This window comes from Lissotriton helveticus, chromosome 3_1 (genome assembly GCF_964261635.1).
Source record: "Lissotriton helveticus chromosome 3_1, aLisHel1.1, whole genome shotgun sequence".
NCBI lineage: Eukaryota > Metazoa > Chordata > Amphibia > Caudata > Salamandridae > Lissotriton > Lissotriton helveticus.
The window spans coordinates 794416817-794435757 of record NC_136061.1 but is presented as its reverse complement, the minus strand read 5'-3'; the positions used below and the strand labels follow the sequence as shown (position 1 = coordinate 794435757).

At 39.3% G+C, this 18941-nt stretch overlaps 1 protein-coding gene across 4 annotated transcripts in view; it reads left to right on the top strand.

Moving 5' to 3' along the window:
- SOX6 (SRY-box transcription factor 6) overlaps window positions 1-18941 on the top strand; it is a 789572-nt gene that overhangs the window by 753982 nt on the left and 16649 nt on the right. For all 4 annotated transcript variants that reach the window (XM_078681028.1, XM_078681029.1, XM_078681026.1 and 1 more), the window contains one exon: window positions 14343-14576. In XM_078681028.1, the coding sequence (XP_078537154.1) occupies window positions 14343-14576 (234 nt within the window). The remainder of the gene's footprint in view (window positions 1-14342; window positions 14577-18941) is intronic.

Genomic DNA, 18941 nt, shown 5'->3' with positions numbered 1-18941 from the left:
CCCAAGCCTACATTTAATGGATCACATCTTGTCGCATGTTCCTAGCCTGTCCTTGTACAGCCATGAAACCGTTAGTGTACGTGCGCTGTATAAATCATTTTTATCATATTATATCATATCACTGATTTAGATTTAGCTATGTATTGACCTGTGTGAGGTGCAGCAGAGAACAAGCAGAACATGTGCCCATTCCTCCTTCTCATTGTATTCTCGTGTTGAATTTCTGAAAAGTTTTGAGAAGACTAATTCTTAGAAGATCATAGTCCAAGCTTTGCAGTTATGAATTTTCATTCCCCTTCACCACCTTCCAAATCGTTACCAAATGAACCCTTTTCTATATTCTCAGTGAATCAAAACAGTGTTTTTGTATGTCTTATCATTTCCAAGGTCTGAAACCTTGCTTGAGGGGAAGCACTTGGTCAGATAATGTGCAAATATATTATATCATACATGGGACCCTGCAATACTTGTATAAAAGCAAGTCTCTGATTTCCGTATTACAGGTGACTTGTGACATCTCTAGTCACTTGTAATCATGAACTGACAAAGCTGCTCAACTGTAATAATTAATTAAATTTGACTTCTAACACCACAATGTCTGCTACCAACAGACAAAGGCAGGTCACATGCAAAATTAAAACTGCAGTTTATTAAACAAAAGCAAGAACTGTCTTTCCTTTCTTTTCGTTTGTTTTCCTAAAACTAACACTGATGCACAAAACAAGAGATATTTATGGCAACAGTCCGCTTTTCTCTAAAGGTAATAACAGGAAAAATAGTATCTCTCTTCCTTTTTACACATTCTCAGCACTTTTAAAATCTGACTTACTTCATTAAACTGATTTGAATATCTTATTGCAACAAATTGCTAAAAATTCGAACTAGATCACGCTTTTATTTCTCATGTCTGCAACAATACTGTCTCTTTTACATAAGAGAACAAAACACCAATGATTAAAGTGGTTTTAATAACCATGTGTTAAAAGGGATAAGATATCCTCTGCTGTACATTTTAAGGATATTGCAAGCCACCATGGTGGTTCATGTCCTTGTAGAGCTACCCTGGCAGACCTGAACAGAAAAGAGTACATCAGACTTTACACTGAAAATAGGGCAGATGGTCTGATGTACCTACATTAGCACCCCCAACTTTGTCGGGAATGGGTGTAGAGTTTTCGAAGGCAAAGTCAGCAGGGGCACTGTTATTGGTAACAGGCCTCTAAATAAGGCGGGGCGAATCAGTTTTGTAGACAAGTTACCCCACCATGTTTTTGGTGGAGTACCTTGTTTATCAAACTCCAAAACAGGCCACAAATATTTAGTTGGAGCCAAAATTGAAATGTAAGGTATTAATTTTCCAAGCTTAATACATTTAGTAATAACAAATCAAAGGAAGCATATTCATCCTTTTACAACATTTCTGACACATATATGTAGTTTGGTTTAGGTTAGGAAGGAGAGACTATTATTTTGTCTGAAACCTGTGTTGTCTATACTCCTATTTAACCAAGCCACGACCATTCTTTTTTAAGCCATATAGAAAAGCTCAGCATATTCACCATGTATGCACAATTTTAGAGAATGAACCTGCTCAGAGAAGGCGTGACTAAGTATTTCATTTGTCTTTTCTTCTTTTTTTTTAAATTTATGTGACTGAAAACAATATAGGAAATGGTATATAGTTTTGACATGCACACAAACTTATGTTTGTGCATGTGTGCTTTTCTGCGCACAGGAGCCACATTGACCTCGTATGACCTCTCTCATAATCGATCCACTCATGTCAACTGCTGAATAAAGATTCTTTCTTTGCTTTACTTCATTATGAGTGCCCTGCTAACCCAGAGTTGGGCTCTAGATGTAGTTTGAACTAGAATAGGGATTGCAAGTAGTGCACATTTATTGCAATCCTGAGCTATTTTACCCATGCAAGTTTGACCATGAAATATGTGGTGAGGTTTGCACGGAAAAAAAAGTTTAGATAGAGGCAAAACAAGCCATAATCAGGTATACAAACTCTGATAATTATAATAAGTCTCATTCTGACCTCCCCAACTTTGAATCATCCAGTAATACCAACCCGGCTCAATATCTCACCCTCTGGTTTCAGGATGTCAGAGAGCAGTACCATGGCGAAAATATGAGGGCACTCAAAATGAAGCCCTTTCTATTGTTATTGTTCAAGGGGAATACACTTTTGTTCAAGGCAAAACAAAATCTGTAATAATCATTTTTTAGAACTTGGATTATTAAAATTAAAGTGGGTCCATCTTCTTTACACAACAAACATTAGTTAAGCTTTGCTAGAATGCAAAACAAAATTGCCCTTTTATCAAAATTAAAATAATTGTGCCAGATCTATCCATTCACAATTGTATGAGACATGAGCATTGCAGAAGAGCAATGTATTACAGCAGTTTGAAGGAGATTACAGTTATATAAACAAATGTCTGGAGCTGTTGAAACCAAAGCCTTCCACCAGATTATGAAGAATTACAAAGTTCCAGACAGAACATATTTGCTGTGGCTCATAAGACGCAAGACATATGAATCTGGGTATCATGTACCCTGCCTTTCTTTGGTATTACATACGCAACCCACAATCAGGAACTTCTCCAGAGTACACATTATCGGAGACCGGGGGCAGTGGTAATATAATGAGACAGAGCTAGAGAGAATGGGATTGCATCCATTCTTTTGGTCCGAATTTCTTACTCTGAATGTCTTCAAATATTTGGCTGATTATATTTCTATGTAATAAGGGAGTGTTATAGGGGGCTGGCACTGCACTGCATATGCCAGTACTGATAAATCCAACAAGAACAGGATAATTTGCATTTTCACCCAGGCATGAGCTTGTTGTGTTTCAATGTGACCTGCCAAATGGAAACCATTGATACATCCTAACAGGTCCCTTGCTCTTCCTATCTATGCTAACCTAGAGGGAAAAACAGCATTCAAGGCTCACTTCAGATAATGCAAACTTCTGTCAACATACACCCGGAATGCAAACTTAATGACAATTCGGCCCCATAAACTGATATACAACCCAAGGCTTTGACAAAGCCACCCCTTCACTTCTGGGCAGCTGCAAAGGATGAGCCATAAAATCGTGGAATAATCATTTATTTATGGGTCTGGTGAGCAATGATCTTGTGGGAGATGTAGGTCGTTGTGACATTTGTTCTTATGGTCTTATGTTTTTGCTGCAGTTGGATAGCAGAAATAAGGAGAACAAATAATCTAAGCCTTAGAGAAGAGTTATAAATGTAAGTTTTCATATGAAATATTGAATGCATTAAACAAAGCAGCCTATTTTCAACAATTAATACCTGGTGCCTAATTTCAATCAGACTCAATATAAGATGTGATTTGAAAAAATGTGAGACAACTAAAAAAAATTTAAAATAAGGGTCAGTGTAAATGAATTGAAAGACAATCATTAGGTGTACAGCAATCCCCAGTACCTGTGCAGGGTGGTGGTTGTGGACTAAATCCTAAGCAACACATGAGTAGACACGGTGTCATAAAACAAGACGGACATTTTTGTGATCTTTTTGAAACATCGAGATTTGTTAGACATGTACACTTACTGAAACTTGTGTCAGGAACTTCAAAGATGAGCCATGTGATCACACTGGATCCATCTCTGAAGATGTTAAACATTAAGCCTAGATTCACAATTGTTTATGTTTTAAAGGTTTTTGGGAGGCTCCAGAAAAATCTCTGCCTGACGAAGAAAATTAGCTTGATTCACTTTTCTCCATCCACTAACCCACCTGACACCACCAACCATGAGATGCCTGGCATGATTTGCTTTCCAATATCAGTTCCTTATTCACAGTTTTCCAAACCCTGTGCTCGCTTGTATAATTATCTTCTGATGTACAATATGTGTAAAACTAGACAATCAGTAATAGGTTCTCACTGCCTGAGAAACTACCACTCTAAAGGACTGCAGTAGTAATTGACAGGCAACAGGCCACAGACTCTGACACACCTCTCCCAAATAAAGCACTGTTTTTGATGTCAATTCCCCACAATCGAATGGGGTTTATTCAAATGTTTATACATTTAATTGCCTACCGAGAGTTCCTACATTTCCCACATTTTACTAAGCGAGCAAAAGCATTCACACAATCGTAGAATGATACACATGAATACTGTGGTGTGAACATGTTGTTAAGCATGGGCTTCAGGCAAATACATCAAAACAATAAAGTTTCACACTTGTGGAAATGTAGAAGCCACAACCCATATCTCACACATTTAACTATTTACCTCTAAGTGCAATTTCTATAATTTAGCAGTTGCAAATGGCTGATTAGTAGACACTTGTTGTTTACAATTGCAAAAATGCATTTTCATATGAACAATTCACAAAATGCGATTTGGAAACAGGTTATCAGATCACGTTTTGGGTTTGTGGCCCAATACCGATTCAGTATTTGAAAGGGGCATGACTAGTGTGTCCTTTCCAAACACTGGATTGTAGTGGTATGAATTAATGAGGTATGTCGAATTCCAATTAGTATTAGTATTAGTACATAAGTCAGTTTGCAAATTACCACACTGGTCACAAAAATACTGGTTGCAAATTACTACCAGCATCTTGCAACCAGTTCTTAGTACATCTGGCCATTAATTATTTATCTGCATTTGGGGTGTGATGTACTGTTGACATTCGTGAACTAGTCATGTACAATTGGTACAACAACTGGTTTGCGAATAGGACTGCAATTATCAAAAGGAACTTGTATGCATGTATTAATAGATCACATTGCAAATGGACTATTAGCTTGGGATCACAAAACGGCCTACCTAAGGAACATTATTTATGCAGGTCACAATTCGCATGATCATGTGATTGGCTGTACAACAAGAGATGGAGGCTTGCAATGGGTGGCAGGCCTTCATCCCTACATTTGCAAACAGGGATTTAAAAAGTGCTAGCATCAATTAAAGGTAGAGGTGCTGCTCAAAAACAATTCCATTTGGGAACACTTTACTGAGAGCAGAAAGTGATCGACTGGATCTCTGACCCCTAATGGTGCAAGTCAACATGATTTTCAAAGTATGCCACTGCCTGCTTTCTCCAAGGCTGCCCACAGAATTACCAAAGAGCAATCTATCCCACAGAGAGCACTTACTCTTTGAAATCAGTCACTACTACAACTCGGGGTCTGTAGATTTGCACGGCGCCGTCTCAAATCATTGAAAAATTCCATTGGAAATCCCAAATAGTAGGGTGGTGCCATTTTTCACGCCCCTCCTCTTTTTGTGATTCACATAGGACAGCAAAAACCCTTCTACAAGATGGAAATAATTTTAGGACCCGTGAAAAGTCTTTGTTTTGTTTTTGGAAGATGTTTTGAAGTTACAAACCTTCTGTTTTTGCACACCTCAGGTTTTGGGACCAGAAAACACTCTAATAATTCATTATCTCAAGGGTGTTGCACTTTTTGCAAGCTCAAATAGCTTCTTTATAAAGTATCTTAATATATACAGTGTAAACGCGCACTGCATGAAACTGTGAAATTACTAATAATAATAAAAATAAAAGTGAGATATACATGAACTAAAAACATTTAAGAACTATGGGACTGCCAATGGGTCATCCTTAAGCTGGTCCTCACCAGTCATCACTGCTACTGTAGCTCCCTCTTTTAGGGGAGCTTTCCTGCTACCCAGCTCTGTTGTTTCAACCCAAGCATGCAGTTGCTTGTAGGCCAGATGAATCCATTGAGCGCCAGCATGACAAATGCTTTCAACCTGTCCCCTTTCATTGTGTATGCATGTCAGTATATGCATTGCAGAATTAGTGTCACTTGTAAAGTAATTGCATTGAGGACATCATAAATTACAAGGGTGAGCCTCCGAAGTAGATACTGTCATATCTGAATGAGTGTTTCACTCCGAGTGTAATGTATGCCTTCATCTGGGCCAGCAGTCAGCACATTGCCTTGTGTTGATGGATATTGTCAGTTCGAAGCTCCCCCACATTTCACTGCACAATAAGCATGACTGTCAAAGACACGTGAAGCAAAAGCAATTCATCTGGCATGGTCATTGCATTTGAAATGAAATTAATGCACTGCGGGCAAAGGGGCAAAAAGGTATCAAATTACCAATGCACACTGAGCACTTTTTAAACATTTCTGTCAAAGAATCGCTGAGACAGGATCAAATCAGTTCTGCATCTGTGCTCAAAAGGTGTGCATGTTCCTGCTTGTTTTTAGAAAAGGTGGCATACAGACTCATCAGAAGCAGATTTAGCATGACAACTGACAGCTGTGTTTTTTATGCACATTCACTAAGCGTGCTTACTAATTTATAGGTACTTGCTACAATATATGTCACTCCCACGCTGCTTCCCAAACTATCGGGAAATATATTAAGATGCTTAAAAGGTTGCAAAAATTCAAAAGATTACCTAATTTTCATGGGAAAGGGTTTTCACTTAGGCTTGGTGTTTTTAAAATAAAGAGCTATTCACCGTAGCTCTGTGGTTATGGTGGAGGGGTGTTGAGCTAGTGAATGGGACCTTGTGATGCCTATTGTGTTCATACTGAATGTTGTGCGCTTCAAATTATTGTTCACGTTTTCTGTCAGATCTCCCTAGGTACAATATTTTAAAGAGAGAGGATACGTAAAAAAGTCCAGTATTTTATGTAATGATGTCATTGTTTCTTGAAAATCTCGTTTACATTGCAAAATTTCACTTGAACACTTATTATTCAATGAGGAAATATATAAGAGGTGATGCACTTGGTTGCAAAATATCGAAGGCACACACTTTATGAATGTAATGTTCCTGTTTACGTTCCTTTTTGAAGGGGAAAAACTGGTCCACCCCTCACCTAACTAAAAACCTATTGGTCTTACAACTGCCTCTGAGCCATACAAGCAATATCACTTGAGAGGTTCATGCCTCAGTAGGCAATTGTTGCCAGACAGCTGAATGTGCGGATATAATCATTTTGTCTCGAAATAGATGGCAGTGGCTTTGGGGATGCTATTGTGGTGCAGATTACTGCTGTGCAACATCTATGCAGTATCTTTGCATTCTGAAACTCCTGGCAATGGCTCCCTGTGTAATGTGAGTTGGGCACAGCAGGTTGTAACAGAACATTAATGTGTGTGGTGCTCTCTAGCTCCTGCTTTAATGTAGTCTTTTGCTTTAAGAAGTTCAGTTATTGAGGGACATGGGACTAGAGAAGAACATAAATATAGTGGGGATAAGAAATAAGGAAGGGAACTGGGGGATTGGGGTCACTGCGGCCTGCTTTGCAGTCCTTAAATGGCTAAAAGAAAATCCTCTGGTTAATTTCATCTGCAGCCCAGAGAACGGTTATGCAGGCGTTGGTGATTTCCAGACTTGATTATGGCAATGTATTTTACATGGGTGCTGATAACGCCCCCATCCAATGTTACAGTTCATTCAAAATGTGGCTGCACGTCTCCTCTTCCAGTTGCCTCGACATGCCTCAGTCTCACCTTTGCTTCAATAGCTTCAATGGCTCAAGGTGAACAAAAGCATCGAGTTCAAGGCCTTATTCTACATGTTTCGGGCCAAACATGGTTTAGCGCCCCGCTACATACAAAGCCTGGTAAAACCTTACGTGCCCAGTCACCAGCTGAGATCAGCTAGCCTCTCTTTGTTTTCTGTGCCCAGATTCCATCTTGCTCGTATAAGAGGTCCCTCATTCTCCTACATTGCCCCAAACCGTGGAATTCCCTTCCACTGGAACTTAGGATGTGTCAATCGCTCTTAGCCTTCCGGAAGAAATTAAAGACCTTACTTTACAATCAAGCATGATCTTTCTGTGCTGTTCATTTCCATTGTGTGGCTTCAGTGTTGTCCTGCTCAGCGCCGGGAAACCATGTTGGGTAGCTGCACGCTCTATAAATCTATAAATAAATAAGGGAAACATTTAGCTGTAAAAATATTGCGAGATAGGGGAGAAGCCATCTGTAATGAATAAAAAAAAATTGAGAAGACTCAGTAGCCTCATTGTGCTGGGTTATGTTTTCCTTTGTGATGGAAGGAACTCTTGATGATATGATACCAGACATTGGCTTGAGTGGCAGCACTCACAGCTGGGAATATATATATATTGGCCACCACTGGGTAGTTAGGTCAGCTGTTCCATAGAAAAAACATTTTTTTGTGTTGCTAATAACTTTGGCCCCGTGTGACGAATCCTCATGAAACATTTTAAAAAATGTGCTACTTTCTGACTAGTTTGTGCATGGAAATTTTTGGGGTGATCCGTCAAGCAGGGGGCAAGAAACAAAGGGGATCCCAAAATATGAAAAATCCCAATGCATTTTGCATTGACGTCTTTAAGGAGGGCTACAGCAAAAACTGCCAAATGGATTTATATCAAATCTGTCAGGAAGCTAAATCTTGTTCCACAGATTACGTTTTTTTGGATAGTTGGGTCCACTGGAGCCTCCAGAGACTCTCGAGGGAGCACCATTTTAAAAAGGAGCGTTCTGATTGGCCCATGGAGCTTTATTTCCCTTGGACCATTTGCTCTTGCGAAAGTGAGCACTCTTAATGGCTGCCAGAAAAACATCAGAAATGTGTTACTGGTGGGCATTACAGAAGTCATGAACTTAGTCCCCTGTCCTGAAATGTTAAATAAAAAAAATCTAATGGGGCAGGGTAGGGGTACCCTGCCCCCATAAAGCCCATGAGGGGGACTCAGATGGACCCCCCCTGGGCCTAAAACAAAAACCGAAATCAGCAAATGTTGCCACAATCTTGAGGAATTTCTGCAGGATTGAAAAAAAACAAGAAATGTTAGCTGGACCGTATTCATCCATTATAAGCCCCATGGAGTCAACCATGTATTCAATAAGGGGAGGCCCCCCTAGCCTCTAAATCCCCCTGTCCTTAAATCCTTTAAAAGGTAGGGGCTGCACAGCCACCCTCCCTGAGCCTTCTATGGCCCCAGGGAGCCCACTCTCCCCTTTAATTAAAAAAAGGCCCCTGGGGATGGGGTCCCAAAGGCCTGGATAGGGGGGCCAGGTGCCTCAATTTAATAGAAAATAGGCCCTATGGGATTGAGTCCCCATGGCTCAAAGAGACATGGGAGGGAGGCTTCCCTTTTTTGTAAGTTTTGGCCCTGGGTATCGGCTACCTGGTCGATAATGGGTAAGGGTGAGGGGAGCTTGGCCCCCTCCCCTTAAAATAAAATGGTTTAATGAGACTGGGGGCTGTCACGCTGCCCCTCGCCCCTTTAAAATATACATGGCCCCTGCGGGCAGGGACCCGAGGGCCATAACAGGCTCAGGTAGGGGGCCATGTGGCCTCCACTCTCCTTGAATGGGGTCCTCAGGCCTAATGAGGCTCGGGGAGGGGGGCCCACACAGCTCCCTACCCTTTTTTTTGGTATCACCCTGGAGGATGGGCTCTCCGCGGCCTAAGAAGGGTCATGACGGGTGTAGCGGCCCATACCCTTTTTCTTGTATTTGGCGCCGGATGGGGTACCTGGGGCCCACAGGCCATCCTCATGCTGTGTATGGCAAAGGCTGTGTGCAGGGTGGGGTTGGCTGCCTGCTGGGGTTTTGGTCACATGGCCTGGCCATAGATTATGTCATAGAACATGTCTTGAGTGATGTAATATATGAGATCATAAGCAGTGCATGGTGGGGGCACAAGTTATAGTTCGCTCTACTAACTTAAACTGGTGAATTTCCGTGGGTGTTTTTAGTTCAAAATGTTAATGTTATCACTGGCATATTCACCTAAATATAAACTTACTTTAAAATTTGATTTTTTCAGTGAATATATATATATATATATATATATATATATATATATATAGTGTTTATATATGTGTGTGTAAACATATAGTGCCACATAAATTAATAATTTAGAAGAGGTAGTAGGGAACCATGGGTTTCTACTAGGTTTCTAGGTTTTGGGTGGAGCACCCTCTAAAACTACCGACGCATAAAGCTGCTCTCCTTAAATGTCTATTTTTCTAGCAGAGTTTTTAAGTATAAGATTAGCACAGTGCCATCCACACCGTGAAAGGAGAGAGACAAATTCTAGTCACAATATTACAGCTGTGGATTGGTAAACTACCACTGTCACCTTTCTAGCTTGTCATCAATGGCACTGTGCTAATTCCTTGTTTAAAAACTCTGTAAGAAATTTTAGGTGAGCAGAGTGTTGGTGGTATTGTACAGTGCTTTCTATAAAGGTGCTGCTCCCCAAATAAAAATTGGGAACTAATCAGCATTCCCTGCTTTGAGCAGAGCTGCCTCCATGCACCCAAACAAAGTATGCATCAGTCATATGGAGTCCTCTTAATCTGTCTATACCAGTTTGCAGGGAAGCAAAGAAGAACAGTTAGACAGCAGGTCAGTTGGTCTCCAATAAGTGCAAGCCACAGGCAAAATGTAGGCCGGTGGTGGAATCAGATCCTAAAAAGACCATTCTAAAGGCCATGAATTTCTGAGCAGTTCTAATCACCAATTAAGTCCAGTGTCTTGTGGTGATGGTTTTGCTTATCATAATTAATGACCTGTGGTAGAAATTTATGAATTATGACGATTGGTGGTGAGGAAACAAAATTGTAAACAGAAACTAAGTAGAGAAAATACTTTTAAGTATGTTTTCTGAAATTATGCCAATGTGGTGATGCTATGTATAAAAAAAAGAAAATGGCCCCTCTATATATGATCAGGACTCAGTCGGTAATGGGTGTAACTGCAGGGCAGTGACGTGGAGAGGGGGAGGGGCAGGGTGCGGGTTAGTAATCTATGGATTACAGAGCTTTACAGGTAAGAAAACATTTAAATAAATAAAACAAATTTCATTGCGTGCACTGCATCCAAATAAAAACATACTTTATAGAAAGAATCTCAACAGTTTGCAAAGAAAGATAAATGTCATCATCATCGTCCAATGGTAAAAGGTCTTCGATGGTCCGTGATCTTCACCCTTGATTCCCACAGTATACATCCACTCCAGCATGAAATCAGTTAGAAATGGCTACGAATTATTATTAAAATGTACATCCACAAAGGTTCTCATGAGAACCATTTGCAAGCCTACTCTGTTAGCTGTCTGGTTTCTCACCATATGACAATGAGATGATCTATGAAATCAAAGCTTTCTGCAGAACATAAACAACATTTTCACTTTTGTACGTTCAAATAAAGGCACATTTCTAACATTTAAATTTCTTTCTCATTTTCATGTTAAAATTCAGCATATTTTGATGTTATGTTTATGTGGTGTAATTTTGTGTAACGATTTTCAGCTTTATCGTATATACAATTGGTGCAAGACACTCATTTCCTTTGAAAAATATTTTTATAATACATGTTTATTTCAAATGGTGCTTTTCAACAGGGGAATGTTTATTGAAAACAGTAGGAATAATACATGACTATGGTGTTTTGTTTTCAGTAGTCAAAGGAAGAGAGACAATTGTCTTTGAAAGTTGGTAGGGTTTGCATATTGCTTTGTCGAAAACACACTTATTTACCAGAAGTCAGAGAATTTGAAGCCTCTGTCTGCAAGACATAGTTAACAATAGGCCCTGATTGCAATTAGAAGGTTCAGGTTTTGATTAGCTTTCAAGAAGATAATAGTGAATACACAATGGCATATAATAACATTTTCAAAAAGTTTGAAGGGCCGTCAAAATCTAAATACACAGTCATGCTCAGAAAATAATTAGTTGAAAGAAATGAAATCAGACTAGGACTCCCAGTGAACGAAATCCTTCAGGAATTATAACATTATCACCATGAAATAACATCATATCCCTATGAAATATGAAGTTTGACATCACTGCTTTATGTGAAATAAAAGTACTTACATATTCTGTTAAATAGGGGCAGTGGGACAAAAAATATATATTTTGCAATGATGTGCAGTGTACACAAACTACAATTCATCTTTGCTTACACTAAATATGGTTTTATTTAGCACATTATGTATATTCATAATTGTGTTTAATTGTGCTTGTAAAATGATTAAAAAGTTAAGGAATGTTGAAATAAAATCCTGATGGTTACTTATAGTGGAGAAATTATTAAACAAATCTACCACATTTAGTTTTGTATTTGGCTTCTTTGGTACACTGCCCAAGCTAAAATGATTTTAATGTGAAAAGCATCACACAATGAACATGAGTTTTAAAATGCTATATCGCACTAACATACCAGCTTTATGTCACTTTGGAGCAAGATGCAAACAGTTCAATCAATGCAAACAAAAAAATAGCTACTGATAAAACGAGATACAGCTTACTCCAGTCTTCTTCATTAAACCCCTTGACCATTCAAACATGTATGTTATTTTCTTTTTAGTTGCTTACTTTCATTACTTTCATGATATTATATTTTAATAGCATATCCACAGTCGGTTCTGAGACTTTTTTTGTGTGTGCCTTTGCGTGTCTTAAATCAACTGCACTTTTGGAGATTGGTAATGTATATTTTCTAATAATATACTCTTACCCAGCTAGACAATGATCTTATCTAATTAGAGAACTCATTTGAAACAATGCGAATAAGCAAGTGGTACTGGGTGATCCCTTTCGATTTCTGTCAATTTCCACCATGATCCACTGATTTCATTTGGAAGATGCTGGATATTTTTGTGAGTTCACTATCTTCCTAAAAAAGGCAAATAAAATGAAATATTTACTTAAGAAAGAATACTAGTTCCACACCTGTTCTTTGTCACATTGTAAGGTTTGTGCAACGTGTGTGACACGCTTCTTATATTTTCTTTGAGAATTCCAAAATTAGTTACTATGATATTGCGTAGTCAAGTAAAGCAATCTAATAACGAAAATAAAATGCAAGATCATTATTTTCATGTTTACAATGTCCTAGCACACATAGATCCTTATTCAATTTAGTTCATATATATACAAAAGATAGCAGTGAACAGTCTATGTATTCGTATTTTCTTTTCTTTATTCCAGTAGTTGTTGCCAACACGTGTTTCGTCGCTACCTGGGTAGTTCACCCGCGACTTCGTCAGGGCTGTGATACTAGAATCTAGATCCGCTGGCCTTCCGACCGGTTGTAATTCCGTCCTGGCCAATAATCAGCCTGGGTAGTATCTATGTTGCATGTTCAGAAATTCTTGCGTATGTATCAGTAGGCTCCTTGTAAGTCGATATGGGAGAAGGCGGAACCGCTGTACATGGCGTCGTCTTCCCCAGTATATAGGTAACTGTGTCCCAAATTCAGTTTCCGGAAATTATTTCTCCTACCCGAGTACGGGTCTCAGTTCTAGTGTCCGGACACTAGACCTGAGACCCGTACTCGGGTAGGAGAAATAATTTCCAGAAACTGATTTTGGGACACAGTGTTGGCAACAACTACTGGAATAAAGAAAAGAAAATACGAATACAGAGACTGTTCACTGCTATCTTTTGTATATATATGAATTAAATTGAATAAGGATTTATGTGTGCTAGGACATTGTAAACAAAATTAGTGCAGTTCTCTTGTGGAGTTCTGAATGAGGGGGTCAAGGATGAGGACCCGCTCCCTAAGCACCATAACACACCAAATAGCATAGTATTGATACACCCGGTAAACAAGTGAGGTGCCACTATCACTAGACTTAACTCACCCTCAACAATAATCATTATTTTCATATTGGTTATTCAATTGCCCGAAAAGATAGTAATTTTGGTGTCCAATATATTGGTGGTCTAAGCTAAAAAGTTGATTCAATCATCCAGTTTTGCGTTAAAAGCGTAATGCATGTTTAGTTAGAACAGTGCGTATGGATCCTATGCTTCTACATGGTAAAGTTAGCCTCACTTGTTTTCGAATTTGAGACTTTATTGAAGGAGCATCGTTGTACCTCTGGAAATGAACTCGGTGCTAACATGACAAATATGTGAGATATTCTGCAGAATAAATACAAAAACAGGGCTAAAGAGAAAATCAGACGTTTAGTGATCAATATATTGTGGGGGGGTCAGCCACACGTTGAGAGAGCTGATTCACTTTGAATTACCTTTTTCATGAACCACAAATAAAGTTTGTCATATTTAATGATGTGAATAGGTCTATAATTAGCCAAAAGAAGCTGTTACATGGTAGGCATTTTTTGTGATGTTTTCAAGACGATTTACTGTGTGAATTACTAAGCTGTTATGTTTAAGGCTGCTGTCTATGTTTATTAATGCAATACATGAATGAAAATAACAGTTTGCCTTTGATATTAATTTTAGAGCAGTGACAAAAATGAGGGACGAATACCAGCAAAGAAGGAAGAAAAGTGTTTTTCAACCAAATAGTAATATTCTGCATGCATCTTGTTTCTTCCTGCCCTGATATTCCAGGAAGTAAGGCAATGAATGGCTCTGCAGCTAAACTACAGCAGTATTATTGTTGGCCAACAGGAGGTGCTACTGTGGCTGAAGCACGAGTCTACAGGGACGCGCGTGGACGAAGCACCAGTGAACCACATATCAAGCGACCAATGAATGCATTCATGGTTTGGGCAAAGGATGAACGAAGGAAGATTCTTCAGGCTTTTCCCGACATGCACAACTCCAACATTAGCAAAATTTTAGGTGAGTGCAACTATAGTATTACTACTAATGATAATAACAATAACAACATTGAGTATAGGTTTTGTCATCATACACAAACTTGATGGTGTAATTAGGTACTCTGATGCCCAAGAGGGTTTTAGTGAGGATTTGATGTCAGAAGATAAAGTCTTACAGTTAGGTATAAGATGAGATGGGAGCAACAAAGAAAAATCATTCTTAGATAATATTAGGCCTTGGCAGTCAAATAACAGTACATATAATTTTATATTAAAAAAGAAGGCAAATGGTGTTAGAACCTAAAGAACCATGCAAGGTTTAAGCAATGTGGGCTAATGCAGTTTCACTTCTTGAAACCTGTAATCCTCGCAGGTGTGTATGAGTAAATGTTGTTAAAGCCTAAAAATGTGAAATCTTCACCTACACGAGGTAGTAAGTAGCAGGTCCAATTTCTCTTTTGTTTTTAATAATTTTCTACTTGTATGAGGAAGACACAACCACAGAATTTTTTTTACGTGTTTTGCATGGATTTTTTTTCTTCTGGTTACCACTCATTAAAATGACAAGTGACATTTTGAAATGCACCCCAGAAAGAGAAACCTGTTTCAAAATACATTTTCCTCATTTCACCTGATGCATGCTATTGCATTTAACCTCATGATCTGAACAAGTAGTCCGAATCTAAAATGTTTCCTTCTGGAAAATTGTTAAGTGTCTCCGCTGCCAGAAAAAAAGGCACGCGCCGAGCAGCAGTTCTCGCGTTTCAAAGCCAACGGCGTGTACATATTCAACAAGCAGAAAAGAAGTCAATATGTCGAGGTAGTCGTGCGTAAGGAAGGCGAGGAGAGCGCTTTTCAGGGGTCGCAGGAGGCGCGTTACTTTAATATATTATAGGTGTATTTTCGTTCAAAACGGCATTTGTAAATATTTGAGCCCGCCGAATGCTTAACACAGTGCATAAACAAATGCATACACTCGCTCTCGCATTAATAAAAAAAAACAGACGGACAGTGGTTGCAGCGCGTGGCCTCGCAGGGCATGAGACGTTCGAGTGAACATTTTTTAAATCCAGCAAAAAAGCAGAAATAAGAGGGCTTGACATAGAGCGGGCTGCCACCAATACAAAGCAATGCGTACATTCAGCACGTTTTGCACCTCTACAACATGATCGTTTAGGGGCCCTGTGATTAAACATAATTAAAAAGGTGAAATCATTTGCAAAAAAAGAATAACTTTTAGTTTTCAGTATCTGCTAATCATTTGTCTCGAATGTGGGCCTTTAAGAAATGCTACCCCAGGTTTGAAAGGAATAAGTGTGCCTTTTCAAAGTTACACCAACCGTAGCTTTCCCTCAAGTACAAGCCCTGCTCTGTTTTCAGTTTTGGCTCTATTAGCGAATTTGTATTATTTGTGGTCTGCCTGTGAAAAAAATGGGAAGAATATAGTAGATGCATTCATAAAAACGCAGTCTAATAGCAAACATACATTAACGCATTGGTAGTTAACCAAAACACTGGCAAAACCGAAAAAAATATACAATTATATTTTGCAAAATTCATCCATTTGCCTTTTCTACAAAATGTGAATAGATTATTTATTGTTGCTCCATATTATGCATAGTTTCTGGGGTTTGAGCAAGCAATATAAACACATTTAGAGCAATGGTCAGCGAACCACTTTATTGAGCAGCACAAGGACAAAAAGACTGAATTGGTTGTAAAGGTAGGGTGGTGTATATAATTAAAAGAAATACTTAAATGAAGGAGTGTTGACATTAACAGTCCCGGGCAGCTGGAAATCTATCTATCTATCTATCTATCTATCTATCTATCTATCTATCTATCTATCTATCTATCTATCTATCTATCTATCTATCTATCTATCTATCTATCTATCTATCTATCTATCTATCTATCTATCGAGAGAGAGACATGCCACCAAAATCGTAAGATGGGGGAATTTAGGGCCATGTAACATGATAAGCATCATGCATTTTTATATTACATGTTTATTTTATGATAGTTAGCTTGTAAAAGCTGTTTCCACATAGAGCAGCTGATAATGGGAACTGACTCAAATTAGATTATTTAGGTTATGTTTACCTTGCATTAAGAAATGATTGATAAAACAATCAACAATGGTGAGGGCAACCGGTTTTATGCAATTCTGCGGTGGCAGCGTTTAAAATTAAAGAAAATAATGCTGTCAGAGAACGTGCTCCATACCTGGCATTTTTGGCTGCATAATTTAGATGCCCCTACCACAGAATGTGGTCCTCCATGCCATAGGATCCTGCTAACCTGGACACTGTTAGGGCTCTGCCATGTGGTATGGGGGCCTGTCATTGTGATGATAAAATGCACATTTCATAGAGAACCATGAAATATTTTCCATATCTCAGGGTTCCTGTGAAATATAGGGTTTTACACCACTGCAGTTTGAAAAATAAAACATGATGCCACCTATGTTTGTGTAGGTGAACACAATAATCTTCAGCAAACATATTTCTTTCTTTCTCCCATGATATGTTTTTCGTTTAAAAAGAGGCCCCCATTCTTTCAGTTTGGACACATAGGGTATTATGTTGTGGCAGCAGGTTTATGGAAAAACTGTGTGTGAACAAATGTTTAAACAACATTTGATATTTAGACATAGATAGGTGGCAAGCTACGCAAGTTGTGCAGACTAAGAGGCTGTGTTGTGCATTCCTAGATCCGTACTAGCTTTAGGCAGTGCAGTTTATTTTGGACTATGGATCCTCCACAGGCAGCCTTGGTATCACGAGTATGTGCACCCGTGATCTTGTGGGGAAGGGGTGTGAGGGTTAGCTTGTAATACTACTTCCTACAGTTTTGCATATCCTCTAGTTCAAGTGGGTCCCTGATCTAATCCAGAATGTTCTATTTTTTTGTATATAGTTCTTACTACAACAATGTTACTATTACAAAGCAGTGTATGTAGCAGGTGTTACAATTTAGCAAGACACAATGTACCCAGTTCATTAAGGTGTCCAAATATATAGAAGGGTAGCAGATCGTCACAGTCAGTTTGGTGTCACGGGTGCCTCTGCACTGCCTCCTACCTGCCTGGAAGTGGCGGCTGACACAAATGAAGCCCTGCGTTTCAGTCAAGCACAAGAGCTTGGATATGAGCATCTCTTTAGTATAGCTTGCATGAATCATCTTGCATCTTCATCCTCATTTCGAAACTCGCAGAGCAAGATTAACTTTTAGGGTCAAGGATATATTCAGCTGTGGCAGTGCGTTTCAGTTTTAGCTGATGTGGTTTCAGTGCAGCCAGCTGCTGGTTGGTGCTGTAATTTCAGCCTTTGTGAAAGCTGACATTCTATCACGGGCGGCACGGATATGCAAGTAGGGTCTTTGTCATGCATCCTGCTGATAAAGCAGAACATTTTAGTTGGTGTTTTTTCTCTTACATACATTTCATAATGTTTCTTGGATCTCTGTATCGATTCTTATTTCTCTATGTCAGCTCTTGGGATACTTTGCCATTTAAATGTAGCCGAAAGATAAATTATGGAACCTGATAAACAAATGTCCACCCTGCCAGCAAGGCTAGCAGGTGTTATATGATAGCTTCCCATTCGCTGTTGTGAAGTTAACAACATAAAAATTCACCAACATGAAGATGATACACAACTCTATAGAAAGCCTCCTCTGCTCCAGACATGCAGTGCCTCAAACACTACCTGAACCTCGTCCAGACCTGGATGCCCACCTGGAGCGTAACCCAACCAAGACAGAGGGCCAGATTTATCATCCTTATACGCAGCAAACCGCTATGAAAGGGAAAGGATAGGAACGCACTGCACTGTATTTACCATTATACAATGCATGTTTCTCTTTCCCTGATGCTGGTGCAGTTCTGGCTGCCTAGCACCAACGCAGGCACTCTTGCGCATGGTGCAAGGGTGCCTGTCTTGTAGGCAGGATTGGTTTTTGCAGGAAGTGACACCTGCACTAAAACAAGTCTCAGAGACATGTTCCTCTTTCTATAGAAAGAAACAAGGAGAAATAAAATATTTCTCTATGTTACGCCTCACTGGTGAGGTATTGCATTTTGGCGCATTCCCAGGTCTACCATTAATGTTAAATCTGGCAATGCACCAACATCCATGTTTGAATGCATGGGAACACCCAGTCTCCACACAAGGAATGTCTCCCTGCTACAGAGTAATGCAAGGGAGTGATGTGCACTGCCTTGCTCTACTCCAGATTTCTCAAGCCATGTCGTGCTATACAAGGTGGCTTTGCGTGGCCTGATAAATCTCACTTAGGTTATGTGTCGCCCTTGCTCCCCCTTGTGTGGCACAAGGGTGACGGAAAGCCTTGAAAAATCTGGGCCAGAGTTCCTAATATTTGTTAA